The 26360-nt window shown below is 42.0% G+C and overlaps 1 protein-coding gene across 1 annotated transcript in view; it reads left to right on the top strand.

Annotated features, from left to right (window-relative positions):
• The window catches only part of SCAMP2 (secretory carrier membrane protein 2), a 38738-nt gene extending 13221 nt beyond the window's left edge, over positions 1 to 25517 (top strand). The window contains exons 2-9 of the mRNA XM_061595082.1: positions 820 to 900; positions 6518 to 6607; positions 8393 to 8510; positions 9950 to 10078; positions 19057 to 19216; positions 20338 to 20439; positions 22699 to 22816; positions 23197 to 25517. Coding sequence (XP_061451066.1) covers positions 820 to 900; positions 6518 to 6607; positions 8393 to 8510; positions 9950 to 10078; positions 19057 to 19216; positions 20338 to 20439; positions 22699 to 22816; positions 23197 to 23343 — 945 coding nt within the window. The 3' untranslated portion in view covers positions 23344 to 25517. The remainder of the gene's footprint in view (positions 1 to 819; positions 901 to 6517; positions 6608 to 8392; positions 8511 to 9949; positions 10079 to 19056; positions 19217 to 20337; positions 20440 to 22698; positions 22817 to 23196) is intronic.
• Positions 25518 to 26360: the final 843 nt, after the last annotated feature.

Below are 26360 nucleotides of genomic sequence, written 5' to 3' on the forward strand. Positions count from 1 at the left end.
TATGTCCTCATTCATTCCCTCTGCTCCTCCAGCTCTACCATCCTCAGTTGACTATCTCTTGCTTCATTGAACCACTTTGCCCATTCTCCTTTGCTGCCTCCTGTGAACGCACATGGTATAACTCCTTTCTCTTCCTTGAAAGAGCATAGCAAGCCGCCTTACGCTGAATCAGGCCATTGGCCCCTTTAATTCAGTGTGATCTATATTGACTAGTAGTGGCTCTCCAGGCAAGGATTCTTTCCCAGCCCTCCCTGGGGATGCCAGGACCTTCTGCATACAAAGCATGTGCTGTATCACTGAGCAGCTACCCCTCCCCAAATCCCTCATCAAAACCTACTTTTTCCACATGGCCTTTGGCTTACCTTAAACCTCATCCTCTACCTCAGCCAAGCTTTATATACATGCAACAGCATTTGGCCACGTTCTTCCCTCTGTTTTTCTCATTCTCTCTGTTCTAGACTGTAAGCTCTTTGAGAGCAGAGACCTGTCTGTTGCTTATGTACCTCCTGTAAAATGTTGTGTATGATAAATAAATAATAATGAAGTGTGGTCAAGAGGACATGTTGATTGAGTGCTTTTATTTGAAGGTAGAGGAGTCAGTGAAGCCATCGTAGCTGCCTGGGGAAGGTGGGAAGGGGCACATTCCACTATGTTTGGAATGGGGGCAGTCAAGGAACTTCCCAAGGAGATGTAAAGTGGATGGGCAATTTTAACAAATAAGGGACAAGCATGCATATCTGCCTGATCTACCTGTATGAACACACAAATGTACATACTGCTTAGAAGTTGTTTTACATTAAATTTTCTTTTCTGTTACAGGATCCTTCAATCACACAAATGGCAAATGCTAACCAAGGTGGCCTGGATGAATTCAACCCCTTCTCTGAGAGCTCCCGACTGGTAAGTGCAGCATGGGATTAGGCCTTGAACCAACAAGTGTGGTTGGTTTTGTGGATACGCTGGAGGGATCCACTCAGGATTGCAGGGTATAGGAATATTTAAGTGCCTGTGCCTAGAAAACCTCGTCTTTTCACAATACCTTTCTTTCATCACTTCCAAGCTGATAGACATGCTGTGAGAGGCAAAGACAATTAGAACGCAGTTAAGATCTGTTTCATTTCCATATTGGCCATGGGCCATAACAGAAATGCAGAAAATACAATACATAAGATGATTAATAATGTACCAGTCTGGAAGATTATGGGTTCTAATGGGCAAAACTAGTTGTCATTATAGCAATCATGGTGGCAGTTCACAACACAAGATTTGAAAAAAGCAACACAAAAATTAGGTGATGGTGGTCATGATGATGATTTATTAGACTTGTTAATCACTTGTTACCCATGGTCCCCAAGCAACTTAAAACAAACTTAAAAACATAAACTTAGATACATTATGCCATTTAAAAAATCATACAAAACACCCGCCATTCATTAAAATATATACACAAAACAACCCCTGTAACAGTCACAGGAAGTTTTGACAGCACACTAATGCAAGCAACAGCATCTGTCTGTCAAAAGCCTTGGGGGGGGGAGCCTTTACCTGCCGCTGAAAAGGTGTCTGTCGGCAAAGGCGCCAGGTGGTTCTTGCTGGGAAGAGCATTCCACAGATGAGGAGCCACAACTGAAAAGGTCCTCTCCCTTGCCACCACTCTCCAAGCCTACCAGAGATGGGACTTGGAGAAGGACCTTAAAAGAAGAACTGGGTAGGATCATATCAGGAGAGGCGTTCCAGAAGATTTTGGGGTCAAGCTGTGACTGGACTTACACCACTTCACACTGCTATTGGCGGCTCACATAACTGCACGCTCTTCCATATAAAATTAAACTCCATACCTGTAGCAAGCAAGCATGCTAGGGAGAATGTTAGGCTAGATTCCTTCTTCCTGATTACTAATTCTGTATGTGAAGAGGTTTTTTTTCCAGAGAAAGGTATTGAATAAGTTCTCACTTGTGTCTGTGACTTAGTGAGAATTAGATATTTGGTGCACGCAGCAGATGCTCTGAGTTATGAAGTAACAGCTTGGGTTGTCCAAAGTGCAAGGAAGGGGACTTAGCGGAGAAAGCTTTCACTCTGACCAAGCAGCAGCTTATAAGTTCACTCTGCCAACAGTTCACAGGCTAAGCCTGAAAGTGAGATCACCAAGAAAGCAAGGGGACAGATGCCAAGGGAAGGGCGGGGGGTTCTGGGTGAGGGGAGCAGGGTATTGGCCAATCTGCCCTGTCTGCTCTTGGTTTGGAAATGTGTATTTCCCTAGCTGTGAAGAAAGTCAGCTAGGACAGATCATTCCGAAGTAGACTAAGGAATTACAAAAGGACTAACCAGCACTTGGGTGTGGGCATAGAAATGGCTGAGGAAATGAAATGTTGAGGGTATGCTGGTGATGCCCACAAGGAACACTAATGCCATTTACACAAGAGCACATCTCCTTGTGACCACATGCAGCAGAATGAGATGGTAGAATGGACTGTGCTGCTACAAGTGGGAAATTGCATTTTTGATTACTCCCCTGTGTATAAAGCTCCTTGCACGCAGAACACTAGTAAAGCAGAGGGAAGGCTGAGCTAGAACCTTTATCCTAGATAAATTGTGTGTGTGTGAGAGAGAGAGGGAGAAAAGGGGGGGCATTCAAAGCTTGCATCCCTATGAGGAGCATTCAGTAGAGCAGTCTTCTCTACTGCTTTAGGATTCTTCTAACAACCCTTCAGTCTGCTGCATGCATAAGCCAGTCTTGAATGGAAAGGAACCTTCTGAGTCACTTAAAAGGATCCATCAAAATGGCAAGCAGTATTTTACTAATCAAGTAAAACAATTTGCCCCTATATGAAGCCACTGCTTGAGCAATGCTTGCAGTTCTGGTTACTCAGTCTTGGGAAAATAGAGTGGAAGTATAAAAAGTGCAGAGAGAGGGTGATAGCACATAGGCAAAGGATGGTGTTCATTGTGTACATGGACAGAGTGATGAGGATAGGTCTGTTCAGCTTGGTTGAGGCTGAGGGAGATACATAGAAGATCTTAATTAGATTTGGGGGAAAGCTTGCCTTTTCTCATAAAACTGTTGTTTGGTTCTATAGCACCACTTGCGTGCATAATGCTTTCCAGAGCATAAGAGAACAGACTTCCTGCCCTGAAGAGCTTACAATCTAAAGTAATAATTCTAGAACTCAAAAGAAGACTAAGTCACTGTCAGAGAAAGCATTTTCGAATGTATGGACTCAAGAAAAGATTGTTCTTTATATTATCTGAAATAGGGTTGAGCTTCAATAGCCCCCTCCCAGCAAAATGGGGGGAGAAGTGAAATAAGTCAAAAGGTAGGGTTAAGAGCTTCTCAGTGATGGCAACTGCTGACAGTAGCAGCTGTTTCTTTGCCATCCCCAAAGTCCCTTCTGCACACTCTTACACCTCATCACGCAGGGGCGGTTCCAGGGGAGGAGATTGCAGCCAGCAACCACTGAGAGGAGCTGCTGCCACTTGCCACGGCGGCAGCAAAGAAATAATAATAAATTTTATTTTTGAGTCACCTATCTGTCTGAGTTAATGGACACTCTAGGTGACGTACAATAATATAAAACACAGCATACATATCAAACAACCATAAAAACATCTAAAACCAGCCTTCAAATCGTACAATCCTATAGGCCTGCCTGAATAGCCAGGTCTTTAAGGCTCGACGGAAACCTATCAGGGAGGGAGCATGTCGAAGGTCATAAGGAAGGGAATTCCAGAGGGTGGGGGCCACAATCGAAAATGCCCTCTCTCTGGTCCGCACCAGCCTAGCTGTTTTAACTGGCGGGACCGAGAGAAGGTCTTGTGAGGCTGATCTCGTTAGGCGGCATAGTTGGTGATTCTGGAGGCGCTCCTTCAGATAAACTGGGCCGAAACCGTATAGGGTTTTAAAGGTCAGCACCAACACCTTGAATTGGGCCCGGTAAACAACTGGTAGCCAGTGAAGATCTATTAACACTGGAGTGATATGATCACAGCTACGGCTGTGCCTAATCAAGCGTGCCGCCGCATTCTGTACCAGCTGTAACTTCCGGACCGTTTTCAAGGGTAACCCCACGTAGAGCGCGTTGCAGTAGTCTAAGCGGGAGGAGACCAGGGCATGTATCACTCGCGGGAGCAGATGAACAGGAAGGTAGGGTCGCAGCCTCTGTATCAGATGTAATTGTTACCAAGCTGCCCGGCTCACCGCCAAAACCTGAGCCTCCATGGACAGCTGGGAGTCAAGAATGACCCCGAGGCTGCGGACCTGGTCCTTCAGGGGTAATCTCACCCCATTAAGCACCAGGTCTGTAATTCCTAACCTTCTTTTGTCTCCCACAAGCAACACCTCGGTCTTGTCGGGGTTTAGTTTCAGCCTATTCTCTCCCATCCATTCACTTACGGATTCCAGGCACTTGGACATGGTATTCACAGCCAACTCTGGTGAGGACTTAAATGAGAGGTAGAGCTGAGTGTCATCCGCATATTGGTGACACTGCAACCCAAAACTCCTGATGACAGCCCCCAGCGGTTTCACATAGATGTTAAATAGCATGGGGGAGAGGATAGAACCCTGTGGCATTCCACAAGTGAGAGACCAAGGGTCTGAAACCTCATCCCCCAATGCCACCCGTTGGTGCCTATCTGAAAGATAGGAACGGAACCACTGCAAAACAGTGCCCCCTGTTCCCAATCCCTCTAGGCGATTTAAAAGGATACCATGGTCAACGGTATCGAAAGCCGCTGAGAGATCCAGGAGGACGAGGAAGGTATATTCTCCCCTATCCAACGCCCTCCTCATATCATCCACCAGGGCGACCAAGGCTGTTTCAGTTCCATGACCAGTCCTGAACCCCGATTGGAATGGATCTAAATAATCCGCTTCATCCAAATGTGTCTGTAACTGTTTGGCCACCACTCGCTCAATCACCTTGCCCAAGAATGGTAAATTAGAGACTGGGCGAAAGTTATTCAGCTCTTGGGGATCCAAGGAGGGGTTTTTTAAGATGGGCTTTATCACCGCTTCCTTGAGGACTAATGGCATTGCACCCTCTTCCAAGGATGCATTTACCATTGCCTTGATCCCTTCGCTCAGTCTCTCTTTGCAACTCATGATGAGCCACGATGGGCAAGGATCAAACAGACAGGTGGTTGGCTGCACAGTACTGAGCACCTTGTCCACTTCCTCAGTGAGAAGAGGCTGAAACCGATCCCACCGGACCGGAATGCAACTGGCCGACTCTGGCCCACTTCCTGTATCCACGGCGAACGGAATCATGCTCTTCAGGCGCTCGATTTTATCGGCAAAGTGTTTAGCAAAAGTCTCACAAGAGGTTTTAGAATGCTCCAAGGGTTCCTGAGCAACTGGACCGACCAGGCTTCGGACCACCTGGAACAATCTCCTGGGACAACACTCTGCTGACGCAATAGAGGCAGCAAAGAATTCCCTCTTTGCTGCCTTTGTTGCCACCTGGTAGGCAGCTATTGCTGCTCTAACCAGTGTCCGATTGACTTCAGTGCAAGATTTCCGCCACCGGCGCTCAAGTCGTCTCACCTCCTGTCTCAGACCCCGCAACCGTGATGTATACCAGGGTGCTATCTGAGCTCTATTCAGGGGGAGAGGACGTTTCGGAGCTACGTTAGTTCCAGTCCTCCTTTCATTCTGACCCCTGGTTTGGATGAATTCACCTTGGAGGACTTTTAGCCCAGCAGTAAAAGCCTCTGTTTGCTGTTACTCTGATATGAGTTGTGGTTCCTGAGTCTTGTTTGTTGGTCTTTGGAAGATGCCATTCTCCAAATTCCAGGGATGGGCCTCAAGAAATCATACATAAAACACCCGTATCATGTTAAGATTTTTTTCCCTGGTGCTCTGGATCTCCCCTTCTGTCTGGCAGGCCTTTTGACTGATGCTGTTGTGCTGTGTGTAGTTGTGTTGCTTAATTTCTTTTAAAAGCAGCACCACAGCAGCAGAGAGTAACAGCAGATGTTGAAATGTGTATGTGCCATTGTGTGCATTTACCTAAGAAAGCAGGCTTTTACCCTTCATCAGCATCACTGAGACTGGAGACTTAGTAAAATAAGAAAAGCTACTTTATTTATAGAAATACATAGTAGATAGAAAAGGCATCCCTAGTTCTAACTAACTAGCTAAGTTGGAGGCGTAATGCCCAGGTGCAGGGGTTAGCTTCCTGCTTAGAGAGAGAGCAGAGACAAAAAGGGATGTCTCCTCTCTCACGGACAGCCAGAGAAGAATGGAATGGAAAGGGCGGAAGGAGGAGGGGCAGGTAAGCTTCCCTAAAGGCGTCACAGTCTAGCGACAGAAGGAAGTCAGAGCATCACAGGTAAAAGGTAAACAAGCCTATCCATCTGGAGGACCCTAGCTGTATCTTCCTTCTGGAGCACAAACAAAAGAACAAAACAGGAGTTGCTCTTGCCCCACTTCCAACAGATGCTTCTGCAGCAGTGGAACCAGAAGCCACTTTGACTGTCTTCTTGCAACCTTCTGATGTTTGCCTTTCCCTTTTCTCAGACGAATGCAGCTCAGACTGTTCCAGCCACGCAGCCCACTGGGCCTTCACAACCTGCTGTGCTGCAGCCATCAGTAGAACCCACTCCGCAGGTAATAACACCCCTCCTTACCCCCCTCTTAATCCTGGATTGTATCTCTGGAGACCTTGGTCTGCGGCATCCTAATAGGCAGGAGGACCATCTGGAGTACTGATCAGTATTGTGATCCTTGACAGTTCTGCTAACAGATCACTAGAAAAGGTATTGCTTAAGTTTCACTTGTATTCAGATGGATCCCTCTCCCTGTTTGCAAGGGCTGGTGGGGGAGAGTATGTTTTACAAACATGTTGCCTGGGACCCAAGATCTGGTTTGTGAATTTAAATTGACCTGTGACATTCTGCCTCCACCACCTTGGCTGCAGCATCCCAGCCTTTAAAGTTCCCTTGCTGGTCCATTATTACCTGCCAACCACATGGTGGGTGATAGAAGTTGTAGTCCAGCTGAACATCTGGAGGGCCACAGGTTCACCAGCCTTGCCTTTTGCGACTTCTTATGTGTGTGCGTGCCTCTCTCTTCTGCTCCCGTCCAACCCATGCTGTTTGTATGTGCCTCGTGTCTAACCTGTGAGAGTCTTAGTAACTTAGTTTCAGTGAGCAATCAGCCAAACCCCCTCCTGTGAGCTTAGACACAGCGTAGTTGTGTGTTGCAGTTGCTGCTTAGACAGGCCAGCAAGTACCTGACTCCTAAGTTCATCTCGGCAAGCTCAGAAGGTTCAGAGAGGCAGAGGTTGCTAGGAGAAGACGGCAGCACTCAGAGTAACCATCAGGTAATCATGGAGGGTAGGGAAATCGGTAGAAAGATGAGGCGTTTTTCTGTGCTTTCTTTTCAACAGCCATACAAGGGCTTCGCTGCCTCCTCTCAGAATTTCATCTCTTTAAAAAAAAAAAAATGGGGGGAGGCTGTTCTTGCACTTGTAGGATCAGGGATTTCTTCTTTTATTTTCTCTTTCCTGGATGCTTCTCTGCCCCCCCACACACACACACCCGCACATGCTTTTTCCTCCTGTATATCGGTCCTTTTCTGATAGTAGAATCATCAAAGAGTTGGAAGAGACATCAAACACCATCTAGTACAACCCCCTGCTGATGCCAGGGATGATGTTTAATGTTGTTTTGAATGGACTTTAAAATAGGTAAGCAGAAAAACATAATGCGAGGAGATCTATGACACGTTTACCAGCAGAGGGGGAAATGTTAATCAAGTTCCCTTCTCTGCAGCTCTAAAATGTTTTCTGACATGCATAAACTGAGGGTTCTAGGGAAGAACCTGGCAACAGTCTTGACAAAAGTCATGAGACTCTAGGCCTTGAACAAAGCACCTGATAACTCCATGGAATCAGAGACTGACCTTTTTGTTTGTTTGTTTGTTTGTTTTAAGTTTCTAGACCTCATTGGTTTCTAGGAAAAAATCAGAAAACACGTGTTCAGATTAAAGCCCAGGAAGGGTTTAACTGCCACTTCAGTCTACTCTTTAGCAATGTGCTATAGTGTAGTGGGCGATAACTGGATATGCATAGCAGTAGTTGACCTTTGTTTTTACTGTATTTTTAAAATTGTTTTTATTGTATGGTTTTTATTCACTGTAAACCGCATTGTTTTTTTAAAAATGAAATAGCGGTATACAAATATATTTATGAATAAATAGTAAGCCACTGCACGCTGCTCAAAGGTGATGCTTTTGGTGGTTGTATTTCTTACAATGCCCCTTCTCAAAATCAGTATACTTGGTGTCCCCTTTTTTTCCTCTTATTAGAGAGACACACACCCTGCCACCTTTGCTTTGAGCTTTGGTGGTGTTAGTTCCCATGATGATGATGATGATTTTCCTTCCCTGTAGGCTGTTGCCTCAGTAGCACAGGCTGGGCTCCTTCAGCAGCAAGAAGAACTAGAAAGGAAGGCTGCAGAGTTGGACAGGAAGGAGCGTGAGCTGCAGAACAGCGCGGCAGGCTTCAACCGTGAGTAGTGTCTGGGGCGTTTGTTTTATTTAGTGAAAATGTCTGTTCCACCCTTCCTTTGCCATATGGCCTTTTAAAAAGCAGAGGAAGTTTACAGTAATCCAAAGCAGTTTGCGACAAGTCAGTTGTCCTGTCTGGAGGGTTTCACTAGTTTTAAAATGTGACTGGAAGAGCAGTGTGGTGCTTGGCTTGAAATCAAAATGCTTCCAAGCAGTGCATGCCATACACATTCAATGGGCTGCCAAAGAATATAGGCAGCTGTCTTATACCAGGTCACACAGACTCTCTGTCTACCTAGTCCCAGTAGTGTCTACTCTGGTTGGCAGCAGCTCTCCCAGGATCTCTGGTAGAAGTCCTTCCCATCACCTGCTACTGATTCTTTAAAGGGTTTTCTGATGCTGGGGGTTGACCCTTGGGGCTTCCTGCTTGCAAAGCACATGCTCTGCCGCTGAGCTGTGGTACCTCCCCAAAGAGTGGTCTGAAGTATGGAAGCTCTGTAGTTAACCTAAGCAGAGCCCTGCTGAATCAGTCCAAAGGCCTTACTGTTTTGCACCACAAATGGTTCATCTCTATCAACAGCCTCCACAGGAGGTTGGACTTCCGGAAACTGCCATACCATTCTTTGTGTGAATCATTTTCTGGGTATCAGTGGATTTGTTGTGGGTAGATACAAAAAAACCCCACCACCCTGCTCTTCCACGCAAACCTCCTGGCTGCTGGAACAGTGGGCTTGACCAGCTTCTGGCTCTGAAGGAATTACTGCTCAATTCAGATGGCTGATAACTGCCCTAGCCTTGCAGATGGTCAACTGTGGCTGCTCTGAGTTAGCTTGAGGAACCTTCTGAGTATTCCCAGCATCTCTGTAGTGCTAACCCCCTAACATGGGTGTTGCAGTTGGTTTAGGGATTTGTGTGGTGGTGCTCACATATTGGAAAGTGCTGGGTTTGGGCTCTTTTTAATACAGATGTATTTGCTATTGTGGGATGTGAGATTTCATTTTTAAAGAGAACAACGTTCAAGTCCTCAAGGCTATGGGGGAAAACCTGAAAAGCACATGGTCTGTTGAAAAGCAGAGGAGCTTACAATAGTTGGATGTTTCCTCTTAACAGGTGGCAACTCGTAACCCTGGGCTATTCATGCCTTTTATGCTATTGTGTTCTATAAGCTGCAGAACTTCAGCCTTGTATATGTCTTAAAATGTAAACCATCTGAAATTGGTTTTTTAAAAATCTCCCTTATACAACATAATCCATACAAAATTAAGTTCAGTGTGTTGGTGTTCACTTTTTTGGTTTTCTTGAGAGCAGAATTAGCTCTCTGCAGAATTGCATATTATATTCCTCCATGATTTGATATCCCCCTTCCCATGTATCGCTTTGTAAGGAGGAAATTGAGGAACCCTTCTGGGAACTTCTCTCTCTCTCTGTCTCTCCTTGCAGCAAAACAGAACAATTGGCCCCCGCTTCCAAAGAACTGTCCAGTTAAGCCGTGTTTCTACCAAGATTTCTCTGCAGATATCCCAGCTGACTACCAGCAGACTTGCAAGATGCTGTATTATCTGTGGATGTGTGAGTAAAACTGCTGATGGGTCACTGGGAAGCTGTATTCAAAGGAAAGATGCAAGTGTCGTGATGCTGCTTTTCAGCTTGGAAAGGGCTGCAGTAGCTAGCCACAGCTAGAATAAGCTCCAATGCCTAGGGCTTGTTGAGGTGTTCTAAACTAGACATGATGTTGTTCATGCCTTTACTCATGTGTGGCTGTTTTAAAAACAAATTGGATCAAGACCATAGCAGGGGCAAAGCTTTAAAGGCCCTATGCCATGTTCCTGCTCCAGTACAGAGACCCCACATCTGCTAGTTAAACCAAAAAAACACACACACAAAGGCTAACAATGTGACAAACATTGCCTCTAATTTGTTCCATCTTTGGCATCTGGGGGCTTACACCCTCTATCTGTGATTTGAACCTCACTAATCTTAAATATTTTGAACCTGTAGATCCTTATTGGTGACATAGTGCCATATACTGCAGGCATTTTGAGGTTCCTCTAATTGACTATAGTTACTCCAGTTATACAACAAAAGAGATCCATCTGTGCAACAGTTTACTACATTTTCCATTTCAACATCCCTTATGGCTTTCCTCAACTATTTCATAGAATGCAACAGCACGCTAGATTTCTATCTTCTCTGCCACTAACAGATTTTTGTGTGTGAAGGCGGTAGGATTACATAGATCAATACATTTTTAAGTTCCACATCAACACACAAAAAGGAGATCCAGGGGTATCCATGGTTCTCTGTCTGCTAGCACAAGAGCTCTTGCACTAGCAGATAGGTGTTTTAATGTTGCACAGTGGAGGACTCCAACAAAACAGCTGCACTAGTGAAAACCCCTTACACAACAGATCATGTAATTTATTGTACAGCAGAGTTACCAGCAACCTACTCATGCATTTTCTTGCACAACCATGTTCCACTTCTGCAAAACATTTTGCTAGTGGAACAAGTTCACCGCTAAATGGCTTTAACTTAGCACTAAGTGCTACACTGGTTACAACCTCCATCTCAACTTAATCAAAAACATTGCAAAATAGTAGTTTTCCAAAATGGGACATTCCCATGAAACGCACCCATGCTGTTAGCATCATTTGCATAGCACTTCCAACAGCTAAATTGTTGTGTAGACTTTGTGCCTTTTTTAAAAAGAAAGATGTGCATATACATGGTTAATATGTAGAAGCATCTGGCAGTCTTTTGGGTGTGTCTTATTTCCTGATTGCTGTTGTGTTTGTTTATTTTATTTATGTATGTATTTATGTATGTATTTATTTATTATTTGATTTATATCCCACCCTTCCTCCCAGCAGGAGCCCAGGGTGGTGTTATTTCTCCGCCCCCTTAAATCAGGAACGGGCAACCTATGGCCCTCCAGATGCTACTGGATTTCAACTCCCATAATACCTGACCACTGGCTTGGGCTAATAGGAACTGCAGTGCAACAACATTTGGAAGGCCACAGGTTGTTCACCCCTGCCTTAAGTGGTCTCTACTAGGACATGGATGCAGGGAAATCAAGCGTAGGGTACAAATTAAATGTAAGGAGTCATGGGTATTAATTAGGAATCAAAATTATCAAAAATGTTGATGTGGGGAGGACATACCTCTGGCTTCTCCAGGGGTCTGCAAATACTGGCTTACTAGGTAGCTTATGTTTGTGCTTGACACCAATACCTTTCATCCTCAAGGGCTTTGTGGTGCACAGAGATTTGAGGGGAAATTTTGCTTTGAAAGGACAGAGAAGAGAAGGAACAGCACCCAAGACTCCCTGTTGGTTTTGTGCTAGCTGAAGTGCTAGTAAGAGTTTGAGGCGGGATTAGAGGTTGTGCTCTTGCGCATCCTTTGCAATGGAGGTCTGTGTCACTTAGCCCCTTGTATGCTCTAGAAACAGACTTATAAATTGCTTGCATCTCTTTTTTTTTTGTAATAATTTTTATTATTCAAATTTTTATAAAACAGACACAACAAAATCAAACAACAAAAACAATACAGCAAAAATAAAAAGAAAAAACTTGACTTCCGATTTGTTACAGATCAGCTATAGGTACATAATATATATCAAACTTGACCCCTAAAACATACAAAGTTCACTTTTTTCCATAGTCTGTCTTGATTAATCATCAAATCCCAGTATCATTTCATTTTTTTCTTTCAACAAAAAGTCCAAAAGAGGCTTCCATTCCTTAAGAAATGTATCTGTCGTTTTTTCTCTGAGAAGGCATGTCAATTTGTCCATCTCGACTAAGTCCATTAGTTTCAATAGCCATTCTTCCATTGTTGGTATTAATTCCATTTTCCACTTTTGTGCATATAATAATCTTGCTGCCGTGATCATATATAATATTATTCTTCCATATTTCTTTTCTTTTTGTTTACCCATAAAGCCCAATAGAAAAAATTCTGGCTTTGACTGAATATTTATCTTCAAGATTTTTTGCATCATCCTACCTATCTGTGCCCAGAATGATTTTGCCTGTTTACACGACCACCACATATGGTAGAAAGATCCATCTTGTTGTTTACATTTCCAACATACATTAGAAACATTACTATACATTTTTGACAACTTTTCTGGAGTCATATACCAACGACACATCATTTTATAAAAATTTTCTTTAAGATTATAACATAATGTAAATTTCAAACCTTTTTTCCACATATTTTCCCATTGATCCATTTGTATATTATAGCCAAAATTTTTTGCCCACTTGACCATACACTCTTTTACTTGTTCTTCTTCCATATCCATTTTCAATAAAAATTTATACATTTTTGCAATTATACATTCATCATTTGTACACAAATCTACTTCAAAATCAGATTTATTTATTTCAAACCCATACCGTTTTTTATCCATTTTGTATCTTTCTAACAATTGTAAGTAGGCAAACCATTGAGAACTATATCCTTCCTTTATTAGTTGTTCTCTCTCTTTCATTATATATTCTCCATGTACATTTTCTAATAATTCTTGGTAAGTTAACCATTTCTCTTTTCCAGCCATTTCTCTTCTATAAAATGCTTCTTGACTTGAAACACATAGTGGTATTTTCGAAAAGAATCTTGTTTTGTATTTATTCCATATTTTCAACAAAGGACGTCTTATAAAATGATTGTTAAAATCCACATTAACTTTTACTTTATCATACCATAGATATCCATGCCATCCCCACTTCAGGTTATGACCCTCCAAATCTAATAATCTTTTGTTCCTCAATACAATCCATTCTTTTATCTAGACTAAGCAACAAGCAGCAAAGTAAAGTCTCAAATTTGGTAAACCCAATCCTCCTCTTTCTTTGGCGTCTTGTAGTAATTTAAATTTAATTCTTGGTTTTTTCCCCTGCCAAACAAATTTAGAAATATCTTTTTGCCATTGTTTAAAAGGTAAATCAGAGGATATGACAGGTATTGTTTGAAACAGAAACATCATTCTCGGCAATACATTCATTTTTATTACAGATATTCTGCCCATTAATGACAACTGTAATTTATCCCATTTTAACAAATCTTTCTTAATCTCTGACCATAATTTTTCATAATTGTTATGAAACAACTTTGAATTTTTATTTGTCATAATGATACCTAAATATTTCACCTTTTCTTCTGTTTTAAAATCTATCTTCTCCATTAACTCTTTTTGATCTCTTAAAGATAAATTTTTCACCAGCATCTTCGTTTTTTGATTATTGATCTTAAATCCTGCTAATGGTGCAAATTCTTCTAATTTGTCCATCAATATTTTGATTCCTTCCAAGGGATTTTCTAATACAATTATCAAGTCGTCAGCAAATGCTCTCAATTTATATTCCTCTTTTTTTATCTTTATTCCCGAAATCCTTTTGTCTTGCCTTATGTCTCTAAGCAGCACTTCTAGAACCAAAATAAATAAGAGAGGGGATAGTGGACATCCCTGTCTTGTGCCCTTTTGTATTTCACATGAGTCCGTTAAATCCCCATTGACAATTATCTGTGCCTTCTGTGATGTATAAATCGATGTGATCCATTTTATAAAATTATCTCCAAAGTCCATTTGCTCTAGAACCTTAAACATAAATTTCCAATTCAAATTATCGAATGCTTTCTCAGCGTCCAGAAAAATCAAGGCTGCTTGTATGTCATTTCGTTGTTCAGGATACTCCAACACATTCAAAACATTCCTGACGTTATCACGTAATTGTCTTTTAGGTAAAAACCCCACTTGATCTTCCTGAATAAATTGTTGCAATATTATTTTCATTCTTTCTGCCAAAATCGTTGTAAAAATTTTATAATCATTATTCAATAAAGATATTGGTTGATAATTTTTTGTTTTAGTTAGATCCTGCTCTTCTTTAGGTATTAATGTTATATTGGCATTTTTCCAACTATCCGGTATCTTCCCTTCTTGCAAAATAGAATTCATTGTGTACTGTAAAGGCAATAGAAGTTCCTCCTCCAAGCATTTGTAATACATTGCTGATAGTCCATCCGGTCCTGGCGCCTTTCCTAATTTAATTTTACTTATAGCCTCAGATATTTCTCTTGACGTAATAGGACCATTAATAGCTTGTCTCTGAAAATCTGTAATTTTAGGCAAATTCTGTTTTGATATATATTCTTCTATTTTTTCAGAGGGAATTTCCTGACACTTGTACAAAGTTGAATAATATTGATGAAAAACCCCTTGGATTTTTACATTGTCTGTCAACATCTCATCTCCTTCTTGTATCTTTAAAATAAGATTTTTTTGTCGTTCTTTTCTTAATTTATATGCTAACAATTTCCCTGGTTTATTTGCAAATTCAAAAGTCCTTTGTTTAGCAAAGTTTAATTTCCTTTCAATTTCTCTAACTGTCAACATTGACACTTGTTTCTGTAACATTTTAATTTGATTTACAGTAGAAGCTTTGGTTGGATTCTTTTTCAATTCTTCCTCTTTTTGTTTTATTTCTTCCAAGATTAATTGCATTTTCTGTTGTTTCTTCTTTTTTAATTCAGAGTTACATTTAATAAAATATCCCCTCATAAATGCTTTACTTGTGTCCCAAACAATATTTTCATCTGTTCCTTTATATAAATTGTGTTCAAAAAACTCTTTTAATTTCTTCTTACATTCCTGCACTATTTTATCATTCTGTAATAAAGATTCATTTAGTCTCCATTTAAATCCAAGATTTTTTTTTTTTAAAGTCAATATCACTGGATTGTGATCCGAAAAAGTTTTTGGTAATACATCCATCTTGGAAATATCTTTCACTAAACTTTTAGACATCCAAATCATATCAATCCTCGAAAATGTTTTATGCCTTTCTGAAAAATAAGTAAATTCCTTTGCATTATTATTTATATGTCTCCAAGCATCCACCAATTCCAAATTTTCCATCAATTCAAAACAAATCTTCGGCAATTTGCCCTGTGTCTCTTTAATGTTTTTCTCAGAAAGTCTATCCATTTTTGGTGAAATTACCCCATTCCAATCGCCCATGACACACCAATGATCATATACAAACTCTGATAATTTTTCCGTAAGTCCAGTATAGAACCTTGTTTTATCTTCATTGGGAGCATAAATGCCCACTATCAAAATTTTTGTACCCTGTATGGTAATTTCAACTCCCACAAATCTGCCACTATCATCCAATAATATCAATTTATGGGACAATTGTGAATTAATGTAAAGGACCACACCATTTTTTTTTTTTTGATCCTGCCGAAATAAATTCTTCACCCAAATTTTTACAGATTAAATATTTGGAGTCTTTCTTCTTAATATGAGTTTCTTGTAAACAAATTATATCCAATTTTAATTTTTTCAAATAATGAAATACTTTCTTTCTCTTCTGCGACGAATTAGCTCCATTTATATTCCAAATTAGATATTTGTAATCCATTTTTAAGCATGTATTTTAGAAAAGTCTGTACCTGTTGCTCCCTTTGATTCATCATCATCCTTTTCTTCTTCTACCTGTTTCTGTTGACTTTGTTTCCCAGGAATTGTATCCATGTCTTTGAGTTTATCTTCTTCCATATCTTTTGAAGCTTTTCTCAAGAAATCCCTTGCTTTTTGAACAGTATTTAATCGATACTTCTGTTGTCTGAATGTAAAAATCACTCCCTCTGGAATATCCCATCTAAATTGAATTTTACATTGTTTAAGTTTTTCTGTGAAAAAAGCATATTCTTTTCTCTTTCGTAAAAGTCTAATAGGAATTTCCTTCATCACCAGTATTTCTTTACCGTCAATTTTGAAGCCATTGTTAAAATGTTGTTGCAATACCGTATTTCTAGTCTTTTTTTTTAGAAAATTAACAAGTACATCTCTTGGGATTTTTTTCATTGTTGCATATCTGGAATTAATTCTGTAAACTGTATCTATTTCAAATTCCATCCGATCTTCATTCATTTCCAAGGATTTTGCTAAAACAGTAACAATTTTCTCTCTGATGTCTTCACCTGTTTCCCCAGGAATTGCACGGAATCTCAAGCAATATTCTTTATCTCTAAATTCCATAACAGCAAAATAATCCAGATTTTTTTCTAATTCCACATTTGCAAAGTCAATTCTATTCTCTAAGGTTTGCACCTTATCTTTAACATTTTTTACTTCCTGTGTTAATTGCCCAATATTATTTTTAATCTCACCCACTTCTGTTTTGATATGATCTTGTAAATCTTTATAGTCCTTTTTCATATTGTGAAATTCATCTTTAAATTGTTGTCTGTCCTGTTTCATCTCTTGTTTCATCTCTTGTTTAAAATCATTAAATCCCTCCATAATTTTCTGAAACATGTCTATTCCTTCCTGTGTATCAGTTGAAACTCTTCGCTCTAAAACTTTGGCTGCTTTCCTGGTTGTCATTCTAAAAAAGTAAAACTTTTTCTATTATTAACCAATGTTTCCAAATTTAGTGGCAAACTGTTTCTTACTTTTCCTCAACAACTAAAGAGTTAATATAATCAGGCTTGTTAGTGTGATCTTAGCCAACACAGTTCTTATCTCCGGCACGTTCAAGAATGTAAAACAAATCCAGTTCTCAGCGTCCAGCATTCAGTAACATACACGAACAGCAGATTCGTTGAAAAAAAAAAACATAATCCAAAATAGAAAGGAATAGAAAATAGTCTCAGATATATTTCCTTCAAATAATCAAAAACATCTTGTCCAATAGGTTGCCTCTTATTCGTTTTAATCTTTATAATTCCAAATTTAAGCCAGCTTTTTGTCATATTAAAAAAAAAGAAAAGTAAAACAGGTTCTTTGAATTGCTCCCTTCTTCCTTAACTTTATGCAAAGCAAAAAAAAAGTGTGACTCACCCAAGTTTCTTAATTAGCTGATTCGTAAACAATCCTCTTTTACGGTAGTATTTTAAGTCCAAGATAAGATTTAGACAGATGGAGGCTAGCTTGTTAAAAACGTTTTTAAAGAGAGAAAAAAACGTCTCGCTTACTTTCAGCATAGCATGTTGGAAATCCAAGCTCCGTCTTCCGTTGCCAGGTAAGCCTTCTTATCTCAGGGGATTCCTGATCAAATCCAGCTATCTGCAACTCGACGAAGTTACGTGGATAATCTTCGGTTCTCCTTTTATCTTGGAGAACATTTACGCCAGTCATAGATTCCTCTTGATTGACTTTAAACTGAAATAAGCTTTCTCTGAGATAGAGCTCCCTCAGAGACAACCACCAGCCAGCACTCCTTCCGGGAAGTTAAATTGCTTGCATCTCAATTGTTGCTAGTTGTGGAATGGCAAGGAAATAAAAACAGTGCAGACCCACTCAGGTTAATAGACATGACTAACTTAGGTTCATTAATTTCTACTCTGAGTAGGACTTAGCTGAATACAACCCATCCATTTCCAATGGGCTAGCTATTCAGCAGGCACAGGAGATTGGCAGTTTTCTTTCCACTCAGTGGCTAGTAAAATGAATAGCGTGCAAGGTTCTAATAAATGTAAAGTAAGTGGGTCATGAAGCACTACTGATTTTCTCTCTGAACTACAAGGTTCATGACTCCCTCTATAGATGTAAAATGTGAAAGCCCTGGAAAAAAATCAGTGTACTCTTGGTACCTCCCTCCAAAAGGACAGAGACATACAGAACTCATAGCTTACGCTATGCGCTGCTTGGGTGTCTTGTGTGCATTGCATAAGAGTGGAACCTAAAAGCTCCCACAGATGTTAGAATTCTTAACTTCTGGGAGGTGGTCCCTTATGAATAATCAAAACAAGTTAGGTCCTCATGCTTAAATTCAGCTTTGTAAAACTTGCGAGAAATATCTGGTTAAAACTCAGAGGCAGCAAGTGACGGACACTTTTGCTCCCATGTCTCCATCATCCATCCTTTCCAAATATCCTTCCTTTTCTTCTTCCACTCTGCCATCACTGATCTTTGTCCAGGGGCACACTGGCCAGTTTTGATTATCGAATCTTGGCTTAATAAATTAAGATATGAATGTGCCTGTGGGAGCAACCTCTTCCCTAGTTCTCAGCACACCACATTAATCACCTGCAGGCTTCAGTTAACCACAGGTAATCAGACTGGAAACTAGGGCTATCAGGTTCAGAACAAGACAGGATTTTAAGCCAACTTTGAGGGTTTAAGACCCTCTCTTGTTCTGAACCTGATAACAAGAGTTTCCCAGTTGGACATAATTGAAAACTGTGGGTATCTAAGGGTTTCCTGGCTTATCGAAGCGTGCTGAAAAACGATCAGAGTGGCATGAGTACACAGTGGGGGCAGGGGAGAATATGTGTATTTCAGCTTATTAACCTGAGATTTGGTTGTCTGAATCAGGCCCCAGACTGCAGTTGGAATGAGCTGGTGTCAATGAAGTAAATCAATCTTGTTTGGCATCATGGGTCCCAAAAGCAAAACTTGCATGTTGGTGCAGAATTATTTTTGGCACACACATCCAGTCCGATCCACAGAGATCTAGAGATTGTAGACCCTTCAGCTTTTTAAGGGGGTCTTTTGTATGCCGATCAGCTTTGCTTTTTATCCTGGACAGTTCACTCGATTACCCTGCTGTTAAACCTGCTCGCCTGCCTGGCATGGTTCACAGATCAAAATGGGAGAGGAGTAGACTTTGGCCTGTCCATCCTGTGGTTTGTCTTGTTCACTCCCTGTGCTTTCCTCTGTTGGTATCGGCCAATTTACAAGGCTTTCAGGCAAGTACTGCATCCCAGATTGGGGAGGGGTGGGAAACTGATCTTTCATGTCTATATGCTATAATATAGCATAGAACCCACATCTGCATCTGTGTTAGATAAGCTTCAAAGCAAGTCCCCTTGAAGACATTTGTAATTATAAGATGCGGGATAAAATATTTGTACATAAAAAGTTGGGGAGATATTTTTGTGGTCACGTCTTTATCCCAGCTGTCTCTCACCCTTCTGCTAAGGAGTTCTTAATACATTAGTTTCTCAACAACAGCAGCCTTGTGAGATGGATTAAGCTAAGACATTGTTCCCCAACCTGGTGCCTTCCAGGAGTTTTGGATGACACCTCCAAGATATAAGCATGCACTTTCTGGAGCTGATGGGAGTCATCCAAAATGACAGGAGAGCACCAGGTTGGGCTAAGAGTTGGTGGCTTGTCAAAGACCACCCAGGGAGATTGATAGCTGAGTAAGGAATTGAATCCAATTTTCATGTTCCAAATACAGCATGTTAACCTTTTAGGGTAACTTTTTAGGAATTGGCAGCAGGTGGCTCCTGGCCAAAACCAGCCCAGAGAAAAGCCAACAAATGACAATCCAGAGTACATTCATCGGTATGGGTGTTCACTCCTTGCTTTAGTGTCTCAGCTGGCTAGAAGCTTATTCATGGGTTAATCATTTGGAGAGCTGGACCCCTTGCAAAGTTATCCTAATTGCTCCCTTCCATCAGTAAGTTTTGTAATGCCATGAGGTTGGCTGTGGAGCTATAGGGGTAACAGTGGTTTCGGGCAGTAACCTTGTAGGTTAGAGAGAAGGGGGGCATGTAAAAAGGGGCAGCCCATAAGAGGGGGAATACTATTTGATATGGGTAAAAGGGGTTGTCATGTTGGCCAAATGCTTGGCTCTAGATTGGCTAACCATGTGTTAAAAGCACGGCTGTACTGAGACTGTTCCATTCATTGCTGTAGGAATGATGCTGTTCAGTGACAGAATCCTTGTGTCTGTTCCAGTCACTGTACAAGATCTGGAGTTTGCACAGAACTTGGCTTAGCACCTAGCTTAAAAAGCTACATAGTTTTTATTGTATACTTCTAAAAACGTTTAGACTGAGGACTCCCTTTCTCTTTGCAGGTCCGACAGTTCCTTCAGCTTCTTTGTGTTCTTCTTTATATTTCTTTGCCAAATTGCCATCTACATCATCCAGGCCGTTGGCATTCCTAACTGGGGAATCAGGTAAGCCTGATTGCTGCGGTCCTTGATGAAAGGCAATACCGGTCAGCAAATGGTCCCTTTTGCTCCAGGCATACAGTTGCCTATAAGGCTTCCATAGTTGTGCTCTTCTAAAGCTTCTCTCTTTTCTTTTCTATTCTGCGGCTTCCACAGATCCCAGCAAAGCGCCTCTTAACTCCAATGCTTCCTGCTCTTAAGTCCTTCACCTGAAAGGCATGTATCTCCTCTAACCTTTCCTAATGCATCCTCATCTTACCGCCATGGTCCCTTGCATGCTCTCTTGTGTTTGTCTTCAGCAATCCTTCTTTTCATTGTTTTCCTGCTTGAGATAGTCTTCTCTTCCCATTGCCTGCCATCTCGTCCATTCTTGCTTGTTTGGAACAGACTAACATTGACAATAATGCAACATTCATCTTTTTGGGACTCCTCCTCAAGAGACACCAAATCAGCATAAATCTCCTAGTGGAGTTCAGTGGGGAAAGAGAAAACGGTTACAGAGTCTGGAGGAAGGGTTATGAACCTGTGGCTTTCCAGATGTTGCTGAACTACAACTCCCATCAGCCCCAGCCAGCATGGCATATGATCAGCAGTGTCATGCCATTAAGTGTCCGTAATTGCGAAGCACGCCTACGTTAAGCGGGGTATGGTGGCATATGGAGCATGTACGTTATAGCGAGGCGACGTTAAGTGAAGCGACGTTAAGCAGGGTATGCGTGTATTGACTTATTCTCATGATTTCCTCATTTTTTAAAAAAGGAGAGGTAAGCAAATGCAACTCCTTCAGTTGAACAGAACTGAGTTGACCATCATACAAATCAAATGCCCTTTTTGAAAGGCAGTTTGATCCATAGTTGAATATACCGCAAATCACGTAACTCAGATTAGCTACTAAATGTTTGCTCTTGCTTGTAGATCGTTAGATGATTTTGGTTTCCATGCTATCAAAGGCAGGGTAACAATGTTTGCGTAAATAAAATAAATATGGTTTTGGTATTATATTTTAGTCTATAGTCCTAGTGGTAAAATGCTGACTATTTCTCCCTGCCCCCGTTTTCACATACTGTGATCTTCTGCACGCTTTCCTAGAAGTACGTTCATTTGAACGCAGCAGGGCTCTCACTTCTGGGTAAACATGCACCAATGCGCATCCATGAGAACTGATGGTTTCCAAGCTGTGCTAGAGATTATTTGTACCATATTAAATAGCAAGACAGGAAACTAGAATTATGTGCATCAAATTGATAACAATGTATTCTAGCAAAGCTGGGTGAGTCTCGCCCCCCTTTGTACGATAGCAGCATTGGGCACTTTTTTTTAAAAAAAATGGAGAGGTAAGCTCTATGTAAATACCTGTAGATAAATTCTGCCTCAGACAGCTTGAATCCAATGGAAGGGTCATAACTCGGTGGTCAGAGCATGTGCTTTGCATGTAGAATGTCCGAGCTTCAGTGCCCAGCATCTCAAGCTGGAAAGCCATCTCTCTGAAACCTTGGAGAGCCACTGCCAGTGCCAGCAATACTAGGTAGATGGACCAGTAGTCTGACTTGATATAAGGCAGCTTCCTATGACCTTTCTCCTTCTGTTTGTCTTTGCCCATTGCAGAATTGATGGATATCCAGGACTTTCCAAAATGCAAGGTTCAGAGAAACAAAATAAAAATAGATACGCATTGATGTGCGGAATCTGGGCTCCCTCGCAGAATTTTTTTCCTTTTCTTTGGAAAATAAATTTCATTTATTTGAGACATGATTCCTTTAAGGAAAACTGATTCAACCTATTTGTCATATCTGCGTGTAGTTTTTTACTTCAAAATTATGAATTTAAAAGACAGTGGCAAACAAAGTATGCATGGCTGAGGAAAAATAATAATAATAAAAATCTTAACTAATTGTGTGCAACTAAGTTTACATAAACATAGCGATCCTGGATATGGAATTTGTGGGACAGCAAAAGTTACACATTACCTGATGGGTCCTTGCCTGCTCTATCCTCCATTCTGACCTATCCAGCCATGTGGAGCATTCATGTTCAGGGACAGTGTGCCCATGCATGTGAGTTGCTGGGGGCAACAATTGGAAAGGGGTGTTGTGTCTCTGGCCTACCTCTGGGCTTCCTATCGACATCTAGTTGGTCACTTTGTGAAGCAGGATGCTGGACTAGACAAGGACTGTGGTTTGATCCAGCAGGTGTTTACCTCACCCCGGAGCCTGGGTTGTTGGTCCTTTCCCTGCTCACCCAGGTTTTTCCACTCTTCTGTTCCAGTGGCTGGATTGCAGCTTTGACGGAGACTGGGAGTAACATGGCTGTGGCAGTCATCATGATGGTGGTGGCTGCATTCTTCACGGCCTGTGCTGTTCTCTCTCTCATCCTGTTGAAGAAGGTGAGTTGTGCACAGGATGGAAATACTCCACAGTGGGTCCAGGGCTACTGCAATTTCCATACTTTTACAGAAGGGAACTAACGGGGAGTTCTGCCCTTGGTTATACACCCTTCCACTCCCCTGGCCAATGGGAGTCATGGTGCAACAAATACCCGGAGGGCTGCAGATTCCCCACCTCCCACCTCTGTGTAACTGAGAGGAGTGCCTCCTGGAGCCTGTGTTGAAGAAAATGCACTGCTCTCAGTACAGATATTGCTGGACCACAACGCCCATCAACCCTGACCATTGGCCATACTGGCTAGAGCTGATGGGATTTGGAATCACAACAGCTTTTGGGGGATATGCCCATGTTGATGCCAGTCTTCTCTTCCTTTCCTAAGGTTCATTCTATGTATCGCCGGACAGGAGCCAGCTTCCAGAGGGCCCAGGAGGAGTTCTCCCAAGGCATCCTCACCAACAGGAACTTCCAGAATGCTGCCACTGGAGCAGCCTCTACAGCTGCACAGAGTGCTTTCCGGGGGAACTGAAGGCTCCTAGATGGAGCTTGCATCTTATTCCCTTCCACACTTGCTCTAATCACTCCCTGATCTTTTACCGTTCAGGATGCTCTTTTCCACGGATACCAGTCTTGACTCCCAAGATGCTTGCAAAGAGAGGTTTCTTTCAAGCTTTGTCCTGCCTGCATCAGTGTCCTTTTGGTGGGAAGGGCCAGGATCAGGGCAGTGTTTGGTGTGTGTCGTCCCCCGTCCCCCTGAAAGTATCCCTTAAATCAAATATATCTCTCCTTGTGACCTCAGTTTGTACATTTCTTTCACTTCCCCTTCCTTCCATCACAGGGGTTTTGGGAAGCCAGTTTTGCACTCTGACTTCTCTTCCACCAGACACTGCTGTGAAGGATGACTCCCCCACCCCCCAATATAGCCTCATTGAGGGTTCTAATGGTGGCCACTGCGCTTCTTGATTTGGGGTTTTAATTGGTTGCTGATCTTTCACTTGCAGCGTAAGAGGGATGTTTGGCTCATGTCTTTGGTGTGAACGTGCTCCGTGCTCCAAGGGGCTACCAGTAGAGAGATGCCTTTCCTTCACCACACAGCCCCTTCTCTCCCCCCCCCCCAATTCAATGGGACTTGATCAGTGGAACATAAAAATCTCCCCCCTGGAAGGATGATTTCCTGTGGATTATTTGCTGCAGGTGCATCCCTCATCCTAGCCTTAAACTTGTGGGTGTTAGGGATTATTCACTAGCTCCGTTGCCATCCTATAGGTTCCTTGTTGGGACTGTTATCTTGGGATCCAGGGAGCCGATGGGGAAGCAGGCTGGGTCATGAAATCAACTTTGAGAGGACAGGGCAATGAACTTTAAGCAACTTCGTAAATCTTTGCCATGATCCTGTGCTGATTTCAGTTACTATCCTAACTTCTGCTTTAAAGTGGTTTTCTCCTCTCCGAGCGCCTGCTTCCATTCTCAACAGTCCAGGGAGTGAGGTTTTCTGGGAAACAATCAAGAGTTGTTGCAAAAAAGACTGCAGTATTAGCTGTTTTTTAAAATGTGAGCTACTATATCCAGCTCCAGGTGAATGCATTGCGTGTTTCCTGACTGTGCTCCGTCTTGAGGGACACCTTTCCTGAAACTGCAGCGTGTTTGGTGTGATTCATGCAAAGCGCATTCAGTGACAGTGGTTTTGCTATAGCAAATGAATGGCTAATTTCACAGTGCCTCTACATATTCCACTACAGGGAGAATCCTGTTATGCTGAGTTTTGAGGTTGTGGAATTTCTGCCCCGATTGCTGCAATAACAGAATCCCTAGTTTTTGTTAGCTTACCTCAGTGAGCACAGGGTATGAAGAATATTCATTTCCATACACTTCCATATACACAATGGGGGTGTGAATGAATGGAAAGGCAGGTTTATGCCTCCAGGTCTATTTGAAAGGGTGGTGAGAACAGTGAACCTAGTAACACCCTGGATTGAAAAGTGGTAGTGGGAGAGAGACAGCCTTGGCAATAACTTGGAGGGGCAGGGAAAGGAGGAGGGAGCATGTGTGAGACCCAGAAGCTGAACTTGGGCTTCAGAAATGCCTTGGGGTGTGTTGAGTGTGTAACTGGAAGTGCTGTCTTAGCCTTTGTGGACAAATAGGTGTAGAAGCCAGAACTAGCTACCACCACCTACAGTGCTTGCTTTGACTTTTGTCTCCAAGAGGTGTGCTTTCTTGGGGAAATTTAGGTGACCAGGAATATTGCTCTAAAGACACTAATTGATCTGTCACTCACAGTTATTTCTATGACATACTGGCTTAACTGATCTGAAATGTGTATGGCGCTCCATCAGGTGAGTGGCCTGCAGGCTATTTTTAGTAGTACAAGGGAATATTCAGAGGAGTAAGACATTTGAAGTCTTGCTGAGTTTTTCTTCGCTTTTGCTCGTTTTCATGATCCAGTGTCTTTTTCTAAATAGGTCCCCTGATTGTTTCCAGATCCCTCATGGGTTTTTTATGCAGCCCGTTACATCTCAGAAATATCTCTTGACCTCTGTCTTCGTCCTCCTTTGAATATAAGTAAATGATGGAAGAAATGAGATTTTTAAAATGTCTTCCCCCTCCTGGGTGTATTTTCCACCTCTCTGATCTTTTTAATGTAAAAATGTATATGTCAACACTTTTTGTGCTTAAATACAAAAATAAAAATGTCGAGTGTTAGTATCTCCTTGTGAACCCATCTGCTTTTGAAAATATAGTTGTGTGTGTGTGTGTGCGTTCTTGCATTCCATTCAGCTGGGAAAGGTGGAGGCAACCTGTGGCTCTCCAGATGTTGTTGGATTCCAGCTCTCATCAGCCCCAGCCAGCATGGCCATTGGTCAGGGATGATGGGATCTGGAGGCCAACCACATCTGGAGGGCCGCAGGTTCCCCACTGTTGTAATAAATGGTGAAACACCTGCCTTTCACACACAGGGTTCCCCCATCTGTAGCTAAAAGGGATGGGGTATGGTGGAGAAGACCCTTCTGAGATCCTGGAGCATTACTGTCATATTATTATTAAATTTATATCCCACCCCAAAAAGAGTAAAATACTGGGCTAGAGGGTCATATAGTCTGACTTGGAGTAAGGTAGCTTCCTGTGTTCAGGATCTGTTAACTCCTGCCAGATGGGGACAGTGTGTCTACGTTGAAGGGAAAGGCTGTAGTTTAGTGGTAGAGCATCTGCTTTGCATGCAGAAGGTCCCAGGTTCAATCCCCAATGGTGTCTCCAGGTGGGGCTGGGAGAGACCCCTGTCTGAAACCCTGGAGAGCTGCTGCCAGTCAGAGTAGTCAATACTGAGCTAGATGGACCTGTGGACTGACTCAGTATAAAAGGCGGCTTTCTATATTCCTACTTTGGCCACCGAGGAAGCAAGAAAAGGGGTTGGGGAAAGTGGGGGTGGCATTGTAGAGGTGGGATTAGAGATGTAAAATTTCTGGAAATTTTGAAGCCATGGGGGAAAAGGTTTTTCCCCTTTTTTTCCCAGAAAAAAGTTTTTTTTAAAAAAATTGAAAAAATGCAATA

The sequence above is a fragment of the Rhineura floridana genome, chromosome 14, assembly GCF_030035675.1.
Source record: "Rhineura floridana isolate rRhiFlo1 chromosome 14, rRhiFlo1.hap2, whole genome shotgun sequence".
In the NCBI taxonomy this organism is placed as follows: Eukaryota; Metazoa; Chordata; class Lepidosauria; order Squamata; family Rhineuridae; genus Rhineura; species Rhineura floridana.